Source organism: Mus musculus, chromosome 9, assembly GCF_000001635.26.
Source record: "Mus musculus strain C57BL/6J chromosome 9, GRCm38.p6 C57BL/6J".
Classification (NCBI taxonomy): domain Eukaryota; kingdom Metazoa; phylum Chordata; class Mammalia; order Rodentia; family Muridae; genus Mus; species Mus musculus.
In genome coordinates, this window is record NC_000075.6 from 71,238,038 (window position 1) to 71,264,503 (window position 26,466).

The 26,466-nt window shown below is 40.5% G+C and overlaps 1 protein-coding gene across 1 annotated transcript in view; it reads left to right on the top strand.

The window, feature by feature from the left end:
• Positions 1-26,466, top strand: part of Aldh1a2 (aldehyde dehydrogenase family 1, subfamily A2) — an 80,455-nt gene that overhangs the window by 22,249 nt on the left and 31,740 nt on the right. Inside the window, exons 2-7 of the mRNA NM_009022.4 lie at positions 14,561-14,665; positions 14,879-15,019; positions 16,997-17,126; positions 23,694-23,755; positions 25,750-25,878; positions 25,996-26,109. Of these exons, the coding sequence (NP_033048.2) occupies positions 14,561-14,665; positions 14,879-15,019; positions 16,997-17,126; positions 23,694-23,755; positions 25,750-25,878; positions 25,996-26,109 (681 nt within the window). The remainder of the gene's footprint in view (positions 1-14,560; positions 14,666-14,878; positions 15,020-16,996; positions 17,127-23,693; positions 23,756-25,749; positions 25,879-25,995; positions 26,110-26,466) is intronic.

Below are 26,466 nucleotides of genomic sequence, written 5' to 3' on the forward strand. Positions count from 1 at the left end.
CAGGCTGTACCCCAGAAACTCATCCAGGAAGTGTCTGTCAAGGGGCAGGACGGGTTTGTGTCAGAGATGTCATATATGAGCCTTTTTTTGGTTACCAAGGCTGAGACCCTCAAGACAACACTGAAAGCTAGAAAAGTGTCTAGCAAGTCACTTGCTAGGTATTTAGCATAAAGCCAGGGTTCGAACACCAGCAGCCTTTCTCCCTGTTCCTTCTGCTTCTCCTCCCAACACACACTTCCAATGCTATCAAGGAAAATACTCACAGAAAGTAATGTCTCCTTATATATAAACTCTGACAGTCTGTTGAAATTAAAATGTGGACTAGCTATGCTGCACAGTCACTAGTGGTTAGCTGTGGGAAATGCGTTCTCACTCGGCTTCCTAGGCTGGATTGCAGAGAGCCTGCGAAGCACCTTTGTTCCTAAGGGCTATGACAAGATATTGGCATTGTTTTTAGGATACTAAAATTATATTCTGGTTAAAAACTGTTTAATTTAGACAAGAAACACACAAACAAGTATCCTAATAGTGTGCCATGAAGTAGGACTTTGAATTCAGACAAGGTAGAAAGGGAAAATAAGCAAGGTGAGATGATATTCAGTGTTGACTAAGGGACAGCTCCTCTCAAAGTGAGTCTAAGGAGTCTAAGAACCTTGTCTTTGAAGGGTGTTTTCTAGTTCTTACTGAAAGAAGGACTTGCTACCTATGCAGTATCAGCACAGAGCAAACTTTTATTGAGCAACTGCGAAGGCCACAGTTCCAGTGTCAGAGAGCTATAAAAATAAAGATGGCATAGTGGTGCAGTTGTCCTTAAGGAGCAAACAGAAAAGTAGGAACATGGGTGACAGTATCACAGGCTAATATGATGGATAGATAGCAGATGGCAGAGGATCTTGGGAAGTCTTTTCTGAGAGGTTGTAGTTGAACTGCGTTTTGAAAGAGTGCCATTATTTTAATATTTTAACAAGTAAAGAAAGGGAGTGGCATGGTCAAATATCCTGGCTCATAAAAGTTCATATCTTGTTAAAGAATTGTTGTAGTTTTAGTGTGGAATGTGGGAGGGCTGAGAGTAATAGATTGTCTGAATGTCTATATCTCTCCCAAATTTTTTATGTTGCAACCCAAGTGGTTATCTAGGCAACAGTATTAAAGGTGAAATCTTTGAACAGTGATTAGACAGTTTCCCATGAGTGGGCTGTGTCCTTACAAAGGAAACCTCAAAACAGCTAGCCTATCTATTTTGCTATGTGTGTACAAATTGGGATAGGTGCCATCTGTGAACCAGAAAGTGGGTTCTCACTAGATACTGGACCTGCTGGTGTCTTGATCTAGCTCTCAGAGCTGTGACAACTGAGTCCCTGTTGTCTGGAAACCACCTGCTTTATGTTGTTTTGTAGTAGCAGTTGAATAAATTTAGAGAGGAGCTTAAGACTGCAGGATTTAGGGCACTATCTGCCCATTGGTTTATGCAAGGTTGCTGGTTCTTTCCAGAGGCACCGACTCCCACCATATTTAGGTATGAACACGTGCTCGATAGAAAATATAGTGTTGGGAGTTCAGCATGAGATGATGTTCTTCTGCATCGTTCTGGCTTAGGCATAGGAGAAGGATTGGCTGGGACAGATCAAACAGGAAGAAACACAGAGGTTATTGCTTAGGACAGTACAAATGCTACTCACAGGTTATGCAGCATGGTGGAGACACACTGGTTACTGCCATTTCCAGTACCACACTGCACTGAGCGGAAGGTAGCTGGTTGCTCAGCTTTTGGACTCCAGATCCATTTCGCTCCTAGATGCTGGCAGGTTCTTTACATTCCTGAGCCTCAACTTCCTCATCTGTAGAACAGAAAGGACACATTTCATTTGGCACCCCTGAGCATAAAGTATCTAGAACCATGCCCGTACAGCCTATGTATGCAAATGTTAGATTCCAGTGTTCCCCTGATAATCATGTTTTATGTTTGACTTTACAGTGAATTGACTAGTTATATGATTTTTCTCCTGCCTTGGCTGAACAGAACACAGATCTCTTTAAAGTATCAGCTTGGCAAACAAAAGGAGGAAGTCCAGGAATGCTGAGTAGACTGGAGAGAGCTTTGTCAACAGACCTACCTTCAAGTTTTTGCTCTGGGAATTACCTGTGGCATGAGTTTGGGCTTGAAACACAAATCATTGTTTATTCTATGAGAAGGTAAAATAGTGCCTACATCACAGATTTGACATCTAAATCGAGTGAGATAGTGAGAGTTCTCAGTACAATTTGGGTAACTAATTCTACTAGCTGTTCTGGATTATTTGTGTGAATTTCTACTATCCATGCACTTCATACTAAAACCAAGTGCCTTCCTGGATTATTATTATTATTTCTCTTCCTTCAGGTTGCTTTACTCTTCAAAGTGTAGTCACAACCATGTCTAGATTCCCAGCACAGCTCTTTAAGAACGTGTGCTTTAGTAGTCCTGCCTCTTCAGCTGTGCACTCAAAGATGCTTTCTCCGGAAGAATGGCCTGTTGCTTCTGACAGGCAGATGTGGTTGCTTTGGCTGGGTTTCAAGGAAGCACACAAGTTACCCCTCTGATATTATTATATGCAATTTGAATATAAAACATATCATTTTGGTTGGAGTTGGGGAAATAATTCAGCAAATATGGTGCTTGATTTGCAAGCACAAGGTTATGAGTTTGATCCCCAGAACCCATTAAAAAATCTAAGCACAATGGTGTGACTTTGTAACCCCAGCACCAGAAATGCAGAAACTGGTGGCTCCCTGGAACTTGCTGGCCAGCCAGCCTACCCTTCGTGATGGGCTCTAGGATAGTAAAAGTCCCTGACTCCAAAAAGAGTGGAAGATGCCTGAGGAAAGAATCCTCTGACCTCTACATTCACATGGGCTTGTGTATGCACATGCACCTGTAGACATGAACACACCACACACACACACACGCACACGCACACGCACGCACACACACGCACACACGCACACGCACACACACACACACACACGCACACACACACACACACACACACACACGCGCGCACACGCACACACACACACACACACACACGCACACACAGAGATATCATTTTATAAGCATGTGCCTAGGTGCATAGGAGATACTCAATGAATCCTTCTAAGTGTTGCTAAACACTGCATTAATTCAGCAACAGCGGGGCTGGCCTCCCCCAGCCACGGCACTACACACATCGTGTTGAGAGTCAGGTTAGTCTTATGCACCAGTGCCTAGCGTGGTGCCTAACATGGAGTAGATGCACATAGTAAATGCTTGGACCAAAAGGAGTAATGATAAAGGAGATAAGAAATAGGTGCCAACGGCCTCCCCTAACCTTTTTGTTCTCTCCTTTCCCCTCATTCTTTTCAGTTCCTCTCTTTCTCATAATAAACAGTGTCATGGATCCCTTAAGTATCCTAACTGTTACCTTTTAAAGAAGATAATACTTCTTTCATTTTCTCCCTACAAAAATGAAAAGTGACATGCCTCTATTATAAAGAAATGGCCTCAGCAACTTCTGGAAAAGCACTAGTGGTTAATCAGTTACTTTTTATTTAAATACATATGCTTAATGCTGAATTACATTGTAAAACTCTCAGGGTGATTTATGGTCTCAGTCGGCCTTAATTAACATCCATTCCAGGGGAATAGTAAATGGGAATGGCCTTCACAATTGAGGGCGAACAATGAACTCTCTGGGTGTTGTCCAATTTGTAACATGATTTACATGGAAGCCAGCCCTTCCTTTCTTAGGGTTATCCCTTTTTCATCTGGTGTTTAGGACGGGTTATATATAATCCATAGATAGGAACATTTGCTGTCAAATACGCTGGCTGATTTAGAGCTAGGCCACTAAATGGTCACTATTAATAAAGAGGGAGGGAGAGAGAGAGAAAAAAAATTCTCATCTGAGACTTTGCAGGGATTCCAGGTTCTTGCTATGTGTCATCGCTTGTCCAGCCCATGGCGGTTTTACGAAGTGACCATAATGAAAGTCAGATTGAATGCACAGGATACATACATTTAATCAACAGCCATTGGAGCCTGGAGTGCTGCAAGAGTTATAAGAGCCCTGTGAATGCAAATTTATGGTGAAAGAATCCAAGGGGCGGGAGGAGATGGATGTCTGCTGAATGGTACTACCTGACACGGGACACCAAAAGACTTTCCAGAGTGAGGGATTTCAGTGTAAGGTTTGGCTTGTAAAGCTGCCAGCTGCTTGGTTTCAAAACTTGAAACATTTCCAAAACCTTAGACAAGGCACTTTATACACGCACTAGAGTAAATACTCTGGTTTTACTACCAATTTAAATGTGCTCAGTTTACAGTAATGAGCTTGTATAGGCATTACCTTGTTTATAGAAAGTGGAACAGGAAGAAATGAACATTAACCAGGACCGGTAGCAGTTCCCATTGCCTTCTGCAACACGGACGGACGGATGGCGAGTCTAGTTTCTTCCAGTTTGGAACTATGTCACAACTGATACTGGTGTGTGTGCTTGGCTTTGATGCCATGTTGCTCCAACAGAGTCCCAGATGCTGTCATCCAACCAGCTTCTATCAAAGCCACCCACTAGACTGTGTCTTACTATTTTTAGTATAGCAGATGCAAGTAGCACAGTTAGGAATTATGGGACAGTAGAGTATACATAATTGGTTTTGTTTTAGCCAAGCCTGCTTTCTATAAGTGATTTGGTCTCAGGAGTCATTTATTTCCTCTTAACAATCATTTGCATATGATTTGATGTGGATATGGAAGCCCTGGTCTTTGTCTCTTGGAATGGTGAGTCAAGACCCTCTTTGGCCCTCTTACTGATGGGACCATATGCCAAAGGTAGACAGATGTGTTTAGACTGAGAGACATAATGCCCTTGGCCTAGAGAAGAAGGAAAACAAACCTAGGAGACCCTAGCAAGCATGGTGTCTAGAAGAGAGTAGACACTCAACAAATATTGGTGAAAGAGATAAGAAGCACAGAGAAGGGGGAGGGCAAGGCCTGCTAATAAAAAGAGACCATAGAGGCCCATGGCTAAGAGGCACAGCCTCTCCAGTTCAACTGTGTTTAGATTTTTAGAAAAGAAAAATGGGAGGAGAGGCCACATAGGAAAATTCTAAGGTTAACAAACTAGGAAACATGGGCAGGATGGCATTGCTATTCATGATAATAGAGATTTATTAGGAATTATGAAGAAGAAAGAAAAATTTTCTGAGTCCCATTGACCCCCATGTCCTTTGGGTACATTGCCTACATGCAGCGTAAGACTTCTGATCGCCAGGGTCTGGCTCCTGGTCTTTATTTTTCCATGTCTTTGCATGGCTTCTCAGACTCTTTGGGACCAAGGACACAGACTTGCAACTATCAATAGGACACTACTCAAGCATGAGCATACTCCTGCAGCTCCTCCTTCACCGTGGAGAGTATTAACACAATGCAAAGACTGCCGAAGCCAAGGGCCTGCTTGACTCAAGCCTACAACAAATTAAGAGTTCTCATAGCATGATTATTATATATGCCTGACAGCTTTTATTTGCTTGTTTTCATGTTCCAGACTCTCTGTTTGCTGACTGGTCTTGCTTTAAAAAAAGAAAAGAAAAGAACAAAAACAAAACACAAACAGATTTTCATGTTGAGAAAAGAAACAATTCAGAATGTCAGTGCTTATGTTGTGAGTTCTCCTGGGAGGTGACATCTCTTTATCATTGTGTTCCCTCTTTCTGTCTGTTTCCTCACCTCTCACTCTTGAATATCTCGCCTAGTCATGTATTGCCCTGATGTATTTCCTATCTCCCTGTTTCCTCGACTTTAAGTCATGAGTTTCTCCTCTATTCATTTAGTTACAACATCAAATCCGGGAGATTGTTTTGGGGCCACTTCATTATACTTAAATTTTTTTCTGGCATTATTTTAGTGACTTTATGTATCATTGGAAACATCTTTTTTTCTCCCATGATATTTTCACCCCATTTGTTCTTTATAAATGTGGGATTAATTAATAAACCTGAAATTTGCTTCTCTTTTGGCATGGCTTCCTACTTCTCTGACTGGCTGCTTCTCATGTGGTTTTAGATGTACTTGCTATTGTTTGTATGGATTTCCATGATTCCTGAGCCTTGCTCCCCTCTGCGTTCACCTCCTACCCTGAGGAGGAGGGTGTTGTGGTAGGGGATGATGTTGAAGAGCCAGAGGAAGCTCAATCCTGTGAGCTTTCTGTAGGACCAGGGACTTGGCAGTGGGAGGAAAAGCTAAATGTGCCTTTCTTCTCTGCCACACTTGAGCCTGGAAGGATATCAGATGGTCCCCAGAAGGGGGCTGTAATCAAAGAGAGCCTGCCAGGCCAGCGGAATCATTTTATTAGGGATAGAGTTTCTGTCTTCTACCTTCCCTGCCTACCCCAGGTCACCCTCCCTCGTTATTTCTTGTCTCCTGGAGTATTCTTCTAACATTTCAGCCACACCATCGCCCAATACCTCCCTTCTCTGTAGAGAACATTTGCTATGCTTATCTCTGCTGTCCATCTTGGCACTAAATCACAGAATGCCTTACATCATTTAACTTTCCTGAAAGCAGTTTCATCTGTGAAATATTATTATAAGTCCCAGAACAGTAGAGGATACATCTTCTTTGAGTTTTCAGTAGTACTTACAAACAAGTTCGGGCTTCCTTTAATAAAGATTGTATAGGGCTTTCTTTTTCTTTAGAATAAATTTTTTTCTTAATTATTCCCACCCTCCTTAGTTCCAACTTACGCTATTTATGTCTTGTCAGTTTATTTGACAGGGGAGGATGTTAGAGAGAGTTGTGCAGATCTCTTAATCTTATAAGTCGTTGCATTGCAATCATGATCCATAGCTTTTCATGTCTAGACTTTTTTTTTAAAGCAAGTACTTTTTAATTTCTGTGTTTGGGGAGGTTAGAAGTTGCTGCTGGAAATAGTGACATGAGAGTGATTTAATCAATGAAGGAAAGCATGTCCTATATGTTTCTGTCACAGTGCAACTTGGACAAATATGTACAAATGTGCATATATGTACATTACTAGTATATATATGTTTGTGTGTAGGGATATATATATATATATATATATATATATATATATATATATATATATATATAAATTTCAGTTTCCAGGGATTTTTCATAGTATGTCAATCATATATTAATCTTATATGCTAAAACTGTGTTAAATTTACTATCCTGTTTTTGTAGACTTCTTAGAAATTTCAACATAAATAATCATGGCATTTCTAAAGACACTTTGTTCTCAGTCTCTGCCTTATTATGTATGTTAGTATATAATCATCTGTTGTCATATGAAATGTTACAACATGAAAGAGAAATACTAGGAGTAGATATCCTTATAGCTGTTACTTTTAATAAGGACAAAGAACAACACTCTAAAAATGAACAGAGAGCTAAAGAAAATCACAAAAGCTAGATTTTCTCTAGCAGCAAATACAGGTGCTAGTTCTAAGAACAGTAAGCTAACCCACTCAGCCCAGCGGGATGCTCAGAGAACAGCCCGCAAGATGGACCGCATCCAGGACCACAGACACCGTTTAACAAATTCCAAACACTAGAAATAAGACAAATATGCTTTCAGACTGCAGAGGGATTGAACTAGAACAGAAAGATAGCTGTTCAGTCTCACTTCCTTGTAATGCCTGGAAGCTAAACAGCATGACTCTAAAGTACACCAGGGCCAATGGAAAAATCTCAAGAGAGAGTGAAAATATTTTGAACTAAATACAAATAAAGCATCAAAAATAATATGGAATGTATATATTAAAAGAAAATTAAGCTTCTGTTTTATGAAGCCAAGGAATGAAGAACTATGTAAGTCTAGACTAAACAGAAGAAAATCATTTTAAAAAAGAGATAGCAGAAAGGAACTAAAATTTTTTTAAAAATCAGTAAGTACCAAACTTCTAGTCCTGCTAGCCAAAGTGAGAAAATCCAAATTACTATATTAGGAACGAAAAAAAGATACATTTAAAAGTATGATTTTAAAAATTAAAAGAAATAAAAGTATTATGAACAGATGTGGACCCACAAATTTGATAACATAAATGAAATGAACAAATTCTTTTAAAGTTGTATTCAGCCAAAACTTAAACAGGGAAAAATAAATTTAAATAACCTAGATGTATCCAAGAGATTGAGCTGGTAATTAATAAACTTAAAAGCATTAAATCCAGATGTTTTGTATCAAACATATACATTCTTAGCATTCTATTCTGGAAGGTAGAATGAGGGGAACATTAATTTACTTTATGGGGCTATCATTATCCAAATACCAAAACTATATAAAGACTTTATAAGAAAAGAAAACTACAAAGCAGACTCTCATGAGCATGGCTGCCAAACATTCATGTTAGCAAATTTGAGTCTAACAACATAAGAATAGACACCAGTGTGCTTCCTGACCAGTAAACTGATAAAGGGAAAAAAAAACTGCATCATCATGTCACTATAGGAAAATGTTTGACAGAATCTTTTTTAATACAAATTTTTAAAAATTTATTTATTTTTAAAATTTATTTACATTTCAAGTATTATCCCTTTACCCGGTTTCCCCTCCTCCTGGAAATCCCCTATCCCATCCCCTGTCCCCCTGCTTCTATGAGGGTGTTCCTCCACCCACCCACCCCCTCCCCTCCCCCCTCCCCACCTTTGATTGCCCTGTACTGGGGCATCTATATCTTCATAGGACCAAGGACCTCTCCTTTCTCCTCCCATTGATGCCTGACAAGGCCATCCTCTGCTACATATGCAGCTGGAGTCATGTGTACTCCTTGTTTGGTGGTTTAGTCCCTGGGAGCTCTGGAGGGTCTGGTTGGTTGATATTGTTCTTCCTATGGGGTTGCAAACCCCTTCAGCTCCTTCAGTCCCTTCTCTAACTCCTCCATTGGGGACCCCACACTCAGTGCAATGGTTGGCTGCGAGCATCCAACTCTGTATTTGCAAGGCTCTGGCAGGGCCTCTCAGGAGACAGCCATATCAGGCTCCTGTCAGCAAGCATTTCTTAGCATCCACAATAGTGTCGGAGTTTGGTGACTGTATCTGGGATGAAACCCTGACAAAATCTTAATACCCAGTCAAGACAAAACACCTCTCAATAAACTAGGAACAGAAAGAGAAGTTCCTCAACTTGATAAAGAACATTCATATAAAATATAGAACAATTGGTATATTTAATGGTGAGAAACTAGATACTTTCATTCTTAACACTGGAAGAAGGCAAGGTGCCCCCTACTGTCACTCATCTTTAATATTGTAATGAATTCCTAGTTAGTCAATAAGCTTAGAAAAGGAAATAAAAATATATAGTCTAAGAGGGAAGAAATGAAATGGCCTTTGTTTATAGATGAAGTGATTGTTGTAAAGTCTCTAGGACACTACCCCTGACTCCAGAAGAGGAAGATTCTTAAGGCGAATGAGAGATTACAGGGTTGCAGGAGCAACCTTTCTATAAGAAACAAGCACTGGAACTTACATTTTGAAACATACAGTACCACTGAGGGAATAGGCAGATGAGAGAGCTTGGCTTCAGTAGCTTTAGAAAACTCTTTTCTTTATAAGCCATAGTTTAGCTAACATAATTCAAAAGAGATCTAAGCAAGTGGAGAGATATCCCATGGCTAGGAAGACATAGTATGTTAGAAGTCAGCTCGTTTTACCTTGATCTATAGATTAAATAAAATAACAAAAGTTTTATTAAGTTACTTTGTAGCCATCAGCGAATAGATTCTAAGGTGAATATGGAAAGGCAAAAGACCCAGGGTAGTTAATATTCAAAGAGGACAAAATTGGAAGGCTAGCATTATCCATCTTAAGACTGACTAACTAAAAAGGTAGTACTGAGACAGTATGGTCCAAAAAAAAGTCAATAAATAACAATATTTATAGAGGCAAAGATGATGGAGCTAAGACATACATTGGCAAGCTCACTTCAAGGTGGAAGGCTGAAACAGATTTCTCAGTTATCATAGAACAGACAGATACACTGTTGAGTATAAAGATAAACATCCTATTTCACAGGATTGAGATGAGGATCACAAAGAGAGAGATGCCTCTAATAATTACTATACCAGGGCAAGAAAAGCAAAGCAGATACGTAAAACTAGGTGAATGAAAAGTCCAGCTAATTGTTAACTCTAGTAGAAGGACAGGTCAAGCTGGAGGTGGGATCACAGAGAAGCACTCAGGAGCCTCAGTGGTACTAATAGTCTAGCGTGTGGATGATGTGTTCATAGCGTGTTCCAATATGATATAGCTCAGCTTGTGCTTTGTTACACAGATCCTTTTGTATAAAATGCAACAGAATGTAATAAAAACGTCTTGCCCAAATAAAGTCTTCATTCTTCAGTATGTTTGAGGTTTTTGTCTTGGTGCAGAGGTATTATATTTCTAATCTTATCTGCAAAGATGTTAGACAGTGATTCATGTCCCCTCCCGACAGACATTCCATTCGTAACATTAATTAAGAGCCCACCATGTCCAACAACAACCTGTAAAATGTCAGTGGGACTTTTCACAACCATCAAAAGTTAACGTTCACAAGCTAATCTGTCCCATCCGCCTAGGAACCTGACCAGGGCAGGTTCCTTCTTTTATAGGCCGTCTGTTTCTTTTGCCTTCACTCACAGCACAAAATTATGTTAAAAGTGCATGCTTGTCATTTATAAAGAAATTAAGCAATAGTCAGACTGGAAGTCAGACTTTTTTCTACTTTGAAGCCTCCAGAGGGGGAAATCCACACCTTTCCTTACACTCACCATAAAACTCACAACACCGTAAAGGAGAATTTCCTAGTATCTTGCTAACACGACTTTGAGTGGAAATAACATGAAAAACATTAAATTAAGCATTTTTGGCAACACAGGTCCATATTTTAAGTTAGTCTTTGAGTTGTTTTATTTTCCACTAACTGAACTTTAAAGGATACTTTGGCAAAAAGGAAAGTGTTGAGCCATTTATTTCTTAGTCAAAAAAAGTTTGTTTTGAGCTGGGCAGTGGTGGTGCACGCCTTTAATTCCAGCACTTGGGAGGCGGAGGCAGGTGGATTTCTGAGTTCGAGGCCAGCCTGGTCTGCAGAGTGAGTTCCAGGATAGCCAGGGCTACACAGAGAAACCCTGCCTCGAAAAACCAAAACCAAAACCAAAACCAAAAAAGTTTGTTTTGACATTTTATAGTAAAAAAAAGGGCACTAAAAGAGGACTCAACATTTTAATTTTAAATAATTCCAATCAACAATAAGATGGAAGCTAGTGTTAAATCTTTACCCAGATTTCTCTAGTAATATTAAAAATCAGAAATTTGACCTTGGCATATTATTCTCTAACGTTAAAGTTTTAATCATAGTTTATCAATCGTCTCTCTATTTCTTCTCTTCTTGTCTCCCTCTGGTCCAGGAGCTAGTCCGTGGTGACATGATGCAATCAGTTTTTGTGGCTTATTACTCCTCTCCTCCTTTATGGTCCTGGCTCTGTAGAATAGCATGGACAGCTCTTTGTTGGGTCTTGTTGAATTTAGGTTAGCCAGAGTTCTGTCCTGATTAAGCCCATGTTTAGTATTTGGGAGAGAAACTCTGTAGATGAGACCTCACACTTCTTGGACTTCACATGAGAGGCAGGCTGATAGCAATTTGTCTCATCACTTCTGTCAAGTCTGATCTCAGAACTGCGTGGTGTTTGCCAAGTAGTAGTTTTCTCTTTGCAAGAAATATGTATGGACGGGAGATTCTTGAGACATGAACCTCCATGTTCTCATTAAAAGTTTTCCTGCTGATTGTTCCTCCAGAGGAGATTATTGCGGTGTCTGAGAGATGCAGTGTCCAAGTCCCCTGCTCCTTCACACCTGCTACCTGGAATTTGACTGAGGGAATTTTACCTCTTACTTGCTTATTTATTAAACTATGTCACTAAATACCAGATGCCCTTGTCATTCCATGGGTAATAACCTGTTACTATCACTAGTTATTCTGAGTAACAGAAAAAGAAGTTTCAGGAATAACAATAGAAACCCTGAAACTAGCAGTGTAGGTCCAAGCAATGTAAGAATTGTGGAGCTGGAGGAACAACTGTAGCACAGAACCGAGTGTGAGTGTGGACACAAAGGAGAACACCGGAGTTCTAGGAGAGATTTAGACTCCGTTATTGGCCACTGGGAACCTCTTCATAATATCAACACTGTATACCAAGAAGAATAGTCATATGCACTTCTGATTCAAATGAACCCTTTCTAATATTTTTAGCAAGGTTTTACATTTTCAGTGATTTTTGCAAACTGTAGAGTGAGAATAACGGGCTGATGAGAACAAGGGGAGAACTGAGGTGTGGAAGGGGACACTGCCATTCCATACTGACCCCGGCTGGTGGGTGTCGGTTGTTAACTGAGGCAAGCCCAGTGGGTGAGCACAGTCACCTGCATAGCAGCTGCCACAGCAATGGAGCAATCGGGAGCATCTCCCTCATCTCAAGTTCTGATTCCAGATTTCTAAATACAGCTCTGCGGGGTTGCGCTGTCTGCGCTGTCAGTGCTTCTGCTTCTTCCTGCCCTGCCTTCTCTCGGTGCAGTCTTCCCAAGACGCTCCAAGGCTCATCATTGTGTAGAGGAGATGTCCCCTTTTAAATAGTATCATTATTTATTTGTTTATTTATTTATTTAGTATTCTAGTTTAAAAGCCTTTCATTTTTGGTTTTTATAAATGTTGTGTCAAGTTTACTCATAGATGTCATAAAGATAAAAGAATTATCATATATATTTCTATTAAAACAAGATGGCTTGGTGTCTTGGTAGCCTTCTTATACAATATTAAATGATTAAAATCTTATTGAGTGATTTTTCTCCTCTTTCTCTTTTTTTTTTTGGGGGGGGGTACTGTTGTTTGCTAGCAAATTTTTTTCCCATTTTGGAGATCAAATCTTGGATTATGTACATGAGGCAAACATTCTATCACTGAGCTATAATACCACAGGCTAATTCTTTATGTTTAGAGTTTGAGAAAATTTATCTTAGAGGCTCTTAAACAAAGAGTTTAGTAGATAGCCCTTTGCACCCTCACCAATACGTCTCAAATGTGTCTCTGATCTGAGGATCGTGAAGCATCCTTCTCGGTTAATTGCCCTCTGTCCCATGATAAAGAAACTTAATTCTGAATTCTTAACTCTGTTCAATAAAAGGTTAAAAAATGTGACCAAGATGATGTCTCTGAACTGTTTTCTTAGCTTCTTGACATGTCTGACTGTGGTCATTGTAACTGGGGAACTGAGGACAGCCAGATCATGGTGACTGACTCGTCTCTACACGAGCCCATGAGTTCACTTGCTTATTTTTATTTTTTTAAGCATTAACAGAAAATCTTTGGTGCATGATGATGAAATCAGTCCTCAAATAATGAACTAGCACAATGTTTCAAGATGCAGGGAAAGTTAGACAACTTTAAATTCCTCCAGTTTCTCTTATACTTTTTACGTGATCAATGGATCTAGAAGTGCTAATAGGGGAAAAAATGAGTTTTGTCTTATCGAAATGTAAGGGTTTGGTTTGGTTTGGTTTGGTTTGGTTTGGTTTGGTTTGGTTTGGTTTTTGATGGGTTAAGGCACTGCTGTCAAGCCTGGCTACCTGAGTTTGACCCCTGGAATCTACATAGTGGAAAGAGACAACAAACCCCCACAAGTTGTCTTCTGATCTCCACACATGTGGCACAGTGGACCCCCATGTATACATACACACAGGAAGAAAAATAAATGTAAAAAAAAAGAATGAAAAATAATTTTGATCTTTAGGAAACCTCCAAGAAATAATGAAAGTCATGCAACCCTTAGAAATATACTCCATAAGAAAATTTAAAAAGTAAACCTGAATCCAGAAGACAATGGTGTTATTTCAAACACTAAGGAGTGGGACACTGGGAAGAGCTCTTTAAAACCACTCTCAACTGCAAGAAAAGCATGCCTCTAATAAAATCTTAGACCAGTTTGAAAGTTCTAGAAGCCCTTGGGATTTGCTAACACATGTGCCTTGTGACTTGTTTAACTTACTAGTCAGACTAGTTATAGTCAATTTTTAATTGAGCTGACTATAATTAGAGAAATACTTATTCAAGCACCATTCCTTAAAGATTCCCTCATGCTTCCAACAGAGAAACTGGTCCGAATAACCATCACTTTGACCCAGAGTTTTACCCCTGTAGATAATGGCTAGCAATTGGACGACCACTAGTGTTAGCCTTGGTGTGGGAGTGTGCTCAAGATGCTTTGTCTTTCTGTATTTATTGATGGAAGGGCATTCTAACTGGTTGACATGTTCACTGAAGTAAAGAGTCCTACTACTTCATCTTTGGATGAAGCAGCTGTCATGGGAATAGATTCCTCCTGCTCTAGGAGGGAGGTTGAACTTGATACTGTTCTGAAAGTCTTTCAACACTTCAGAATCTCTGTTTGTATCTGTAAGGGAATAGAAGTGGTGTTACCATGGTGCCTCCATATTGCTTGTTTTCTGATCTCCCAGATCTCATATCCCATTTTCTTGTGTCCCTTCTGTAGATCTTTATTAACAATGAATGGCAGAACTCAGAGAGTGGGAGAGTGTTCCCTGTCTGTAATCCAGCCACAGGAGAGCAAGTGTGTGAAGTTCAAGAAGCAGACAAGGTGTGTATTGCTTAGAAGATGCTTTGTAGAACAACCATCCATAACAGCAAAACAATGAATATGTGTTCTAGATGCCAACTTAGGTTCAAAGCATCATTTCTTTGATGACAGCATGTAGGGCTTGTGTGTGTGTGTGTGTGTGTGTGTGTGTGTGTGTGTGTGTGTGTGTGTCTATAGTATTTCTCTTCAGTTGTTCCTCTTCCTCTTTAACAGGTGGATATAGACAAGGCAGTGCAAGCAGCCCGCCTTGCCTTCTCTCTTGGTTCTGTGTGGAGAAGGATGGATGCGTCTGAAAGAGGACGTCTGTTGGACAAGCTTGCAGACTTGGTGGAACGGGACAGGGCAACTCTTGCAGTAAGTAAAATAAGAAAGCAGTTATGTTTTTACTCCAAAATGACCACTCAGCTGGAAAGTATTCTGTGAAGTGTTGTCAGATAGGGGACCTAGGGAAGGGTAGAGTATATATATACACACACAAAATATGAGAGGTCTTTAGGGAAGCTCTTTGTGGCATTTTGAAGGAAAAAGACATAGCATTGCATCACTACTAAGGATCTTCCTTTCTCATTTTCTCACACCTCCCACAAGCAAAGCAAAACACATCCACTTGACAAGCAAAACAAAAGCATCAAGGAACAGGACCTCCAGGCTGTTTGTGAAAGACAAATGCCAAGTGGCTCTTTTGCAGATCAAATAGGAAAAGAAAGATGTGTACCCTCATACATTCTACTTCGTTTGTTCTGCCAGTTTTTAGAATTATGATAGAGACTGCCATTTCTTTTCACTAGAACAATCACACGTACATACATACACACACACAGCACACATAGGAACTTCTTATCTGATGGATTTTGTTGTTTGCTGCTGTTGTTTTTAAAGTAAAAGTTATTTTGAGGACTGGAGTGTTGGCTTAGCAGTTAAGAGCAACCTCTTTCAAGGGACCTGAATTAGATTCCCAGCACTCACACAGGACAGTTCATAACTGCCTGAAATTCCAGATCCAGGGGATCAGACCTCTGGCTTCTGTGGGCATCTGTATTTATGTGAGCACATATGTGCACCAGTGCACATACACATGCACAATTTAATTAATAAAAAAGAAATCTTTTCTAATTACCTAGTTTCTTTGAGAATGAAGACTTAAGAATGAGCACTTAAGAATGTAGACTGTGTAAGCCACGGGTCCATTCTTGGATGGTTCTCAATTGGTTATGACTCTACATTCTCTCTCTGCTTTGTAGACATTGGCTCCCTGCTAGCTAACTACATAGAGAATTTATTATCCAATTTGTGAATATATAAATGTTTTTAGAAGGACTTGGAACCTATTGAATCTTCTTTTATAAAAGTGAGCCAGTGTAGTGACAAGCAGCATTTAAAAATGAACTTGGTTTTGTACAGTAAGTAGGTGAGCTGTGTTGTCATCAGCAATAAATAGTGTTCTTTAACTTCAGTGAATGGAAGCATTTCAGTTTTAGCTTTGTCAGTAATTAATAATTTTATACCAGTATGTGTTATATACTGTTCTTTTAGAGAGAAACAGTAAATTATAAATATCCATTTTTGTTTATTTCATTTGTTAAATATCCAGCAGCCTAGTATGTCTCAAGTGAAAACCGATCTACTTCATTGTTTCAGTGGTCATTGTTTTTGTAACAGACTTAATCAATTTGGGAACATGTCATTAAAATAATGTTTATAATGTAAAGCTGTTTATTATTGCAATTTTTATAAATGGACCAGATACTTTACTCTTAATAGATAATGGTTGTTAACATAAATGTTTACAAAAACCAGTCTTTAAATTGTTAAAGTCTGGGCTTCCCCAGAGGAGACCTTGTTTATTTGGTGGTAATAAATAAGCTTGCTCTGCACCATGAATATTTCTCTTCTCAGCAGGGGTCTTGGCAGCTGTGGAGAACATTTTATATCCATGTTGAATGCATACAAAACTGATGTCCCTGCTTCTCTTTGTGGATTCGAATTACTAGTGCACTCTCAGAAAGATCTCCATTCCACTCTGACCATTAATATAGCAGAAGGTGGTTTGACAAGCGGAGGGTTTCTTTATCATCAGTTAAAGAAGCAGTGTGTTTATATATCTGGACAGTGGTTAAGGAAAATGTACAGGCAGAGAATAGCACATGGGTGTCCATTGTGGTCTTTTACTAGTAGCTAAAGCAAGCCTCTTAGGACTGGACACCTTCCTGTTTGGGAAACGCTCACCACTCACACCCAGCCGGGTTCCCTCTGCTCCTTGTTTCTTCTGAAGAAAACAGTGTGTCACCACAAAGTTCTGAAGTCTTAACTATTCTATTTCTTCTCCTACAGACTATGGAATCCCTAAATGGCGGTAAGCCATTCCTGCAAGCTTTTTACATCGATTTGCAGGGAGTCATCAAAACCCTGAGGTATTATGCAGGCTGGGCTGATAAAATTCACGGAATGACCATTCCTGTAGGTACGTGAAACACGAGTATGCTAAAAAAAAAAAAAAAAAAAAAAAAAAAAAAGGGTAAGGGGAGGGAGGGAGGGGGGAATGTGGGACTCTGCCAGAAGTACTTCATAAATACAAAGAGAAGCCATGTACATTGCAGATATGAGACACTTGTGTCAGCTTGAACTGAGCATAAGGCCAAACATATTATGTCACTAACTTTTTTCGTGTCCCTTTTTTATGTATAAATAGTCTACATATAAGTATGGAGGGTCATTTAAATCAGTTTATCAATCAGCCAGGGAGTAGATATGCAAAGATTTGCTGCTGAGAATTAAGTTAGACCGTCAGTATGGAAATGTTTGATGGCAGAGGAGTATTCAGGGGTACCTATTTTAGCCGCTGGATGAAAGAAATTTTATAGGAAGGAGACTGAGTGAAGACAACACAAGGACCCAGCTCTTGGTGAGAAGTCTCATGGGACTAAGCCAGGAGGCTGTGAGGGAATTGGGTAAAGGAGATCAGGATTACTTAGATACTTTCTCTCAGATTGGTTCAGCCCATTCGCATTTGTCTTTTACAACACCTTAATTCAATATCAATTTGATTTCATTGTTGATTTCTTTTTCATAGTGAAGTCCAGAATTTAGGAAGGCCATGTGGTCTTTATGTGTTACCTGCATTTCTCTGCATATCATCCCCAGTTTTTGTTTGGCATTAGAACACAGGAAATAATGAATGTTTATTTGCATAGCAATTAAGCATGTAAGACAAACTGGAATTAGAGTGCACGCCTAGTGAGATAGTAAAACTTAGTGCCTCAACCAAGTAACTGTCAGGTCTAAGAACCAAAATGTGTGTGAAAAATTATGGCACTGTCTTGTGCACTGTGATTATAGACAGTCCATCAGGTACAGAGAAAAGGTGTCTACCATATTTATCTTCTTGAAGGATAGCCTTTTGCTAGAAGGCTTTGCAAGAAGGAGTGCCATGATCATTTTGAACCTTCAACAAGACACTATTTCCTTTGACTTGGCGTTTTCGCCCCCACACTGTATTCAACCTCACATAAGACTCACCATTAGCTGCTATTGCAGAATTATGCACTATCAGTTGGATCCGCAAGGGCCCTGGTGCTATTCTCTTTATAACACTATCCATTATTTCCGGACCTAGCACTCAGTGGAGCCATTCTCTCTGCCCATAAATCCCGTGCTGTGACCCTCCTTTGGCAACTCCTACTTATGATGATTAATAATAATCATTACTTGGATTTATTTGATACTTTCCCTTTGCCTGTTTATTATCCCTTCTGCTGTAGTAGCTCTGAGAAGCATTATTTCCCCCTTTCCATCTTTGTAACTCAAATCAGAGTCCTCTGTTCCTCTTCTGCCCATAGCTTCCCTGTGACGGAGGACAGAGCCAAACTTACTCAGTTTGCTAAGGGTGAAAGAGGAGTTGTGGTGCCTCCTGGTTTCCTCTGAATGAGTGATGATTTTATTGATTTTATAGTAAGTAGGAAAATGTGGTCCATACTTTAAGCTGAATTTTGTTATAAAGTAGCTTTATGATATGTCGATGATAGCAAAGATTAAAAACTATCCAGGTCATATATTTATATATAGTTATTTATCAATTTCATTTTTACTTCAGTTCTACCTCTTAAACTGAAGAATGACTACAAATGCCTTTAGCCAGCTCATTTTGGTGCTGTCAATGTAAATGGAGAGCTGAACTCTAATCCTGTTTAATCACAATGAGATTGTGGTTTGCTGCACCCACTTGAGGAGAACCGGGGTAGTTAGTAGGATCTGAATGGATGGTGATAGGAAGCCATGAAGTCAGCTCTTCACCAGGAACCTTTTGGAAACACTGCAGAGATGCTGCAGAGGACCTGAGGGATCCATATAACTAACCTCATTTTATAGACACAGGAACCAAGTACAAAGGAGTAAACTTAACCTTTTTTCAAGACTGTGTAATGAACTAGCAATAGAGCTGAGACTTATTCATGGAAGACTCGGGAAAATATAATATCACTTCTTAGAATTTACCAGTAGATGCCTGGTTGGACTAGTATTAGTGCCATTTTATGCTAATGTAAAGTTTCATTGCTTGAATAAGCAGCCACAATATGTCACTGTTGCAAAATGCTCAGACAGCGCTTCATGGTGACTACATACACTAGAATCTGCTAGAGTATAGAATAGGTCTCTGTTTTTACTCTAATGTTTACTACTTGGATTATTTAAAGGGTTGCTATCTCCTCCAGAATAATTCTACTGCAGTCAAATGCTCTACCACTGAGCTATACCCTCAAACACAAAGTAATTCTATGTGAACATTAGAGAGAGCAAGATGGCATCCATTTACTGAATTATGCTGTAGATTCTTTTTTATTAGATATTTTCTTCATTTTCATTTCAAATGCTATCCCGAAAGTCCCCTATACCCTCCCCCCACCCTGCTCCCCAACTCGCCCACTCCTGCTTCCTATCCCTGGCATTCCCCTGTACTGGGGCATATAATCTTCACAAAACTAAGGGCCTCTCCTCCCAATGATGGCCGAGTAGGCCATCTTCTGCTACATATGCAGCTAGAGACATATGCTTCGGGGGTACTGGTTAGTTCATATTGTTGTTCCTCCTATAGGGTTGCAGATCCCTGCAGCTCTTTAAGTACTGTAGAGTCTTATGTTACTAAAGGAACTCACTTTTACTGTTACTGGCTATGAGAGACTTGCTACAGTGATTGAAATGCCCCTGGTTGTTATCCCTGAGAGCTTGAGGTTCATATTACATATCGCAATTTCTCATACATTAAGATTTGTTGACTATAATTTCAACTATATCATTAGACTGTGGTTTATTCCAGGATATGCCAGAATATGAATAAAACTTACATTAAGTTTTTTAAAAATCATTGTTAATCCCTGTCTTTAAAAGTAATATTTTCCTTGATCTCTCTCTGTCTCTGTCTGTCTGTCTCCCTCTCTCTTTCCCTTCCTCCCTCTCCCTCCCTCCTTTCCTCCCTTCATCCCCTGTGGAATTTAATCAAATCCCCAACGAAAGACATAGAGAAGTGGCTTGATTTCTCACAAAGAGGCAGATTCTGTACTCGTTCCTCTAGGACAAAAGCTTTTCCTAATGTACCTATTGGGTGTGCATACTCAGCAGAAATTAATGTACTGTTCAGTTAAGTTTATAGCACAATGGAATACCTAATTGTAAGGTTTTCACATTCTTTATGACCAGAGGGTTCAGATTGCATTCAGCAAGATCATTGAGTGCTTTGAACATTGAAGTGTGAGAAGCACCAAGTAGCATCCAGACAGCATATGTAGCCTGCAAAACTGGTTCTATACAGTAGTAAATGAATGGATTTGTTTTATTTTAATTCTTGGGTTTAAAGACTATGGGAAGAAAAATGTTACTAACCTGTGAAACATGTCACTTGGTCATTTTCTTCGGAATGAGGCTAGCAAGCAGCTCTGTTACATTGGTAAGGAGTGAGCCAACTTGGCCAGTCAAGCAAGTGATAGAGCTAGTGACATTGGAAAAGATTAGGAAGGTAGCTCCCAAATGACTGGCCCCTGGTAACCCTGGTCTAGAAGCTCTGGCGTTCTGATAGCTGGGAAGGGCCCCTAAGTGCCATCAGTTCTTCCCAAGGGGCCCAGTAGAAGGTGCATGCCTCATGTTTTCCAGGAACCACAGCTGCCTAACTGGGGGTATCCCTTGGATATGTAGGAACACCCACTGAGTTCACAGGCCTAGGGCCATTTCTTACTCTTTTCAATCAGTGTTCCCTTGGGAAAAGTTCAAGAGACAAGATACTCTTTGTTTATTTAAGACTTAGTGAGACCAGCCACGAGGACTGCAGGAGCTGGTACCCTTTCTGTGCCAACCTTCAGCTCAGTATGTATCAAGATTATCAAGTACATTTTATTCCTCATAACTCAATTTATCTTGGGACACAATTATCTAGTCAAGTTTACTCCCAATGAGATCAGCTTCTAAAGCTATTGTCTACATTTTTCTTTCCTTTCATTTTTCAGTAGCTTTCAACACTACATGATACTTTTATAATCTTGTATTCATAGGACACAGATGGAGAAACCCATGAGTCACTGTGTTGCACTTACATAGGTGACTAGTGCATTTACCCTAAACATCTCACATTGTTCTCTATTCATCTTCCCTATTCTTGCAGCTCATCTGTCCCCCATCTCAGTCTTCATCCCCCCCCCCACCAGGTTCCCTGCTCTGTATTTAGCTACTTGAGTGCATCACCTTAGCTAATTTATGGTTTAGTATGGGAGCTTTCCTTGGGAGTGGACTTTTCTTGAGTATTGGCCAATATTGTTGCTGCTTGTGGAAGCTCTCTCCAGAGAACAAGAAACCTATGGGCAGCAGTGATTTATACTGGTATAGTTGATGGTATCTATTTAGAAGGTTCATGAGTTGGCTCCATACAGAGTTGGTGTAGTTAACTGATCTGTAAAGTACCACTTGGACTAAATGCCATCCCATGGATAGTTTCCGGGTATTGGCTTGCTGTCCCACCTGCAAAGCCTGCCTGCCTTCTCCTTTCTTCCACTTAAGCTGAAATCACTTAAACACCAAGAACAAGGTAAAGATTGAGGGCAAGGTTTGAAAAAACATGACAGAGACCTAACTTTCTTGATATTCACAGTGTTCCTCAAATAACTGAAATAATGAGGGACCTAATGAGAAAAGGGGCAAGGGATTCAAATTTGAAAATGGTCAGTATGTTCATCCTTAAATATCATTAAACATAATTCAAAGTTAAACACAGAACAAGTTGCCATATTCTAGATTTCAGATAGGCTAAAATTCAGATATTCAGGAAACTGATTAAAGAGTAGAAAAATGGAGCATGTTGTTAGGACTTGTTATAACTTTGATAAAGGGTGATTTTCAAATATTTATTAAAACATTAAAGACACATACAGTTTAATCAAGAAATCCCAGTTCAGATGTACTAGCATACATAAAGTGCTGGCCTTTGCAGTCCTCTGCAATCGAGCCCAGGGAGGGACTTGCAGTTAGCTGGACTGAGAACAGGGCAGCAGCGTGGGTGCCCCTGTGATGCGGAGTTGCCATGAAAGTTCTCCGAGAAATGAAGGTAGTGGATAGCAGCTAGTTTGGGGCAGAAGGCCTGGAGATCAGGGAGAGACTGGGAGGAGAAAGGAACAGAAGGAGAACTTTAAAAACATATAATTTTGAAGTTAGCGGCACCAACCCTGGGTGAGAAATGTTAGTGGTTAAGACGTGCTGAGAGACGAAGATAAACAGCTCACTGCGTCATTTGTCTCTGTCTCATCCACCCTCTCCCAGCCTCACCTCCATCCCTAGTCCCAGCAGCCAGCCTGCCCCAGGCTTAGCTGTAGCTTCACTTTCTTTGGGGGAGGTGCTGCTGCCTTTGACAGACAAACCACTAGTGAAGTGACCAAAAACAAGTCGGGAAACAAAGACTTGGTTAGCTTTTCCAAAGTACCCAGATAAATGCAAACAGCATTTCCTAAAGGGTTTGGTTTGGGCTTCCAGGCTAATTAATTATTCCAAGGGCCTACTGTTCCCACAAGGGAAGCAAGGCTGTTCGGTATCTCTGGGGCTTTTCTTCCAAGCTCCCAGGGACACCTGCCTGTGTCCCCAGGCCCCAGGTCATGCCAGTGACAGTGCATTGAGTGAAGGAGTGTGTTTTCTTCTCTTCCTCATACTTCCCAGCTGCCCAGCATTTAAAGTGTGCTCAATAGCATTTCCTGTAATGGCTTTTAATTTTGAAAACTACCCAGAAAAGCTGTTTAAAAGCTTGAGGTACCTTGGTATTTAAATCAGCTAACTATTCTACATGTGTTAATATTTAACATAAAACTGAGTTTTTAATGTATTCTAGTTTTAAGTGTCCTCCTGCATGACTGCTGTCTGTATCATAGATCTGTCCCTCATATTGTTGTAGATGTCTTCTTGTCTGTTCTGTCCATGTAGTAGGTTTTTCTGTAGCTGCCTCTGTGTGTGTGTGTGTGTGTGTGCGTGCACACACATACACAACCCCCTCTTGCTCTCTCACATAAACACACATGTATGCACACACACACGGACACACATGTATACACACACATGTACACACACCTTCTCTCACACACACAGACACACAAACACACACATACATACACAACCCTCTCTCTCTCACACACACAGACACACACATATGCACATGCACACATAGACACACAAGTACACACATACATACAGACACATATACAACTCTCTCTCTCTCTCTCTCTCACACACACACACACACACACACACACGTATGCACACACAGATGCAGACACACAAGTACACACATACACCCTCTCTCTTACACACACACACACACACACACACACACACACACGTAAACACACACTCACACAATACATACATACACACACACACCCCTAAGGGCTGGCACTGTCTTGCTTCATGTGTAGGATGTGCCTCAGTTTCATTTCTGGTTTCCGCTGCCACGTCAGCGCTCCTCTGTCTCCCCGACCCTCTCTGGAGTGACCGTGCTTATCTCTTTCAGATGGAGACTATTTTACTTTCACAAGACACGAGCCCATTGGAGTGTGTGGACAGATCATCCCGGTGAGTGCATCTCCTCACACTTCGTATTTATTTTCATTTGACCCAGTTCTCTTAAAGACATATAAAACACGGTCCTTAGCGATGTGTGGTTTTCGTTACTAGGAAGAAAAACCTGAGCTCATGTTGTTGACATATCTCTAACAGCCTCTCTGCAAATGCTTATTTGAACAGGTGAATCGAGTTTCAGGCCTATTACCATGAGTAGAGTTTTCAAGTTATGGGATTCTCCTGATAAAACTTAGCAAAGCAAAGGGCAATGTATGAACAACCCACCCTTGGTTATGAATACCTATCTGTTTACGGGGAATTAGCATGGGGTTGTATTTGCTTGTTTCTGTTTGAGATTGGCAACTCAGCATCTTTCCAGGCATATTGTTTTATGTGGTCTCTTTATCCCCCCTTTCCTACTGTCTCTTTTCACAGGAGTCTAGAGAAAGGTGCTTTAAAAGACACAGCAGCACTGTTAGCATCACTGTCCAAATTGAAACTGGGCTGTTGTCTATCTTGTAAAGAAAAATAGATGTAGTGACTAGTGTTTGATTGGAACATTAAACACGGTCCTTCGCTCTCTCCTATACACACCCTTAGTACAGCACAAAGCATCACCCAGGCTTCTAACAGCACTATCTCATAGTTCTGGCTGGGATTTGGCGGGGGGGGGGGGGGTGGTCTGTGCTGACATTAAAGACAGTATAGATAAGACAAGAGGTTTTTTTTTTTCTTCTTCTTCCTTTCAACACATAGAGGAATGACTCAAGAATAATCTTTGAATTTGGGAGCCAAAGAGTCTTAGGGGCTTATTAATATTTGTTCAAATGACCTGGTTTATTTGTGAGCTGCACTAGAGAATGAAGAAAGGAAAGAGAAAGTTTTGGTTGGAGTTCTTCCTCTACTCTCTTCAGGGAAATCTCCCTGTGTCTGCCACCTTCTCTGCAAGCATCAAAGCTGCCCCTCTTGCTCTCCCAGAGCCTCAGAGCCTCAGCTTCCCTTACAAGACAAGAGCTCCTGTCAGCTAGCTCCCTCAATTACTGCCTCCAAGATTTACGCACTGTAGATGGAATTAAAACATCACCAAGGACTCCTAAGTTTATAAACAACTAAGGGGAAAAGAAATTGGGTGTTTGGTGAAGGCAAGACACTTGTATATTTTTGCAGCTTGCCAGAGCCAGTGAAAATCCTTCAAGGATGGCAGCTGAGATGCTTCAGACTGAAACACATTGCGATCAGGGGCTGAAGCAGGGGGACCTGGAACGCTGTTTTCTTCCTTAATGTAATTATCAGACACTTGATAGTAAGATGTCTCATGCCTGAGCTTATGACAATACAAGCTGAATATTCTATCAAAATCAATTTAAACCATGTTAGTCCCCATTTTCATATTCTCATAAAGATACTTTAGTTTGTTTTCATGCTGTATTTTGCTAATGAAATTTTTGTATATTCATTGGTAGGTACATTTTATAAAATATATAGTTGTATTTTTATGACAATACATATGAAAAGGCTACATTGAAGTCACATTGTCTTAAAAATAATTGATAGCTAGGGCTTCAGTTTCTAGATGATATACATAAAATATTTTTCATATCAATGTGAAAATCTTGGTGTAAAAACCCAAAATTTAAGGGGAAATTTTCACGTATTGAGACTTTGGAACAAAGCCCAATTTTATAAATATGAACGCAAAATAAAAAGTAAAGCTAAACAGAAGAGTCGCTCCCTGCCCCTCCTCAGCGCGAGCTTTCCTTACGTGGGCGTTTGGAGTGTGAACATACACTGAACAGAGGGGAAGGAGACACTTTGAAGGCCAGTGCTGTTCTTTCATAGTGATCAAAACTCAAGGTCTACACTTGGTGGCAGAGATAATCTATGTTCAGGATAGTTGTGAAAATCTGGTAAGTCACAGCTTCTTTCTTTTAAAATCTGAGAAGACAAAAAAAGTAATGGAGAAACATTTTCCCTATCTGTTAACCTTGCTATCTATTCCCTTCCAGTGGAACTTCCCCCTGCTGATGTTCACCTGGAAAATTGCTCCCGCATTGTGCTGTGGTAACACCGTGGTCATCAAACCCGCTGAGCAGACACCGCTCAGTGCACTGTATATGGGAGCCCTCATCAAGGAGGTAGGGGAAGCTGACTCCCAGGGTGTCTTCCCCTCCCTCACGTGGAGCCCTGAAGCAAAGCGCAGCCAGCCTGAAGGGGGATATAACACACACCTTCTTCCAATTTGTGTTTCTTAGGCTGGCTTTCCACCCGGAGTCGTCAATATCCTGCCAGGGTATGGGCCAACAGCAGGGGCAGCAATCGCTTCTCACATCGGCATAGACAAGATTGCATTCACAGGCTCTACTGAGGTAAGTACCTGAGAGACCATGGGCTGAGGGGAAGTCCTATGAGTGAGCAAAGGGGTTGAATGGAGATGCAAGTGTAGCATGCACACTTGTAATCCCCGTGCAGGGAGGTGGAGATGGTAGGTCTCTGAGGTTGCCTGCCAGCCAGCCTTGGCTACGTGGCAAGTTTAAGGACAGGGAAGAGAGTCTGCCTCAACAAAATGAAACAAGGTGACTGCTCCTGAGAGGGACAGACACTTGAGGTTGTCCTCTGGTACACACATGTGTGCACACATACACATATGCAATAAATGCATACATAAATGCTGCAAATAGTACCCATAGGGTCTACAGCCACAGTGAGCACCCAGGCCCCTCTGG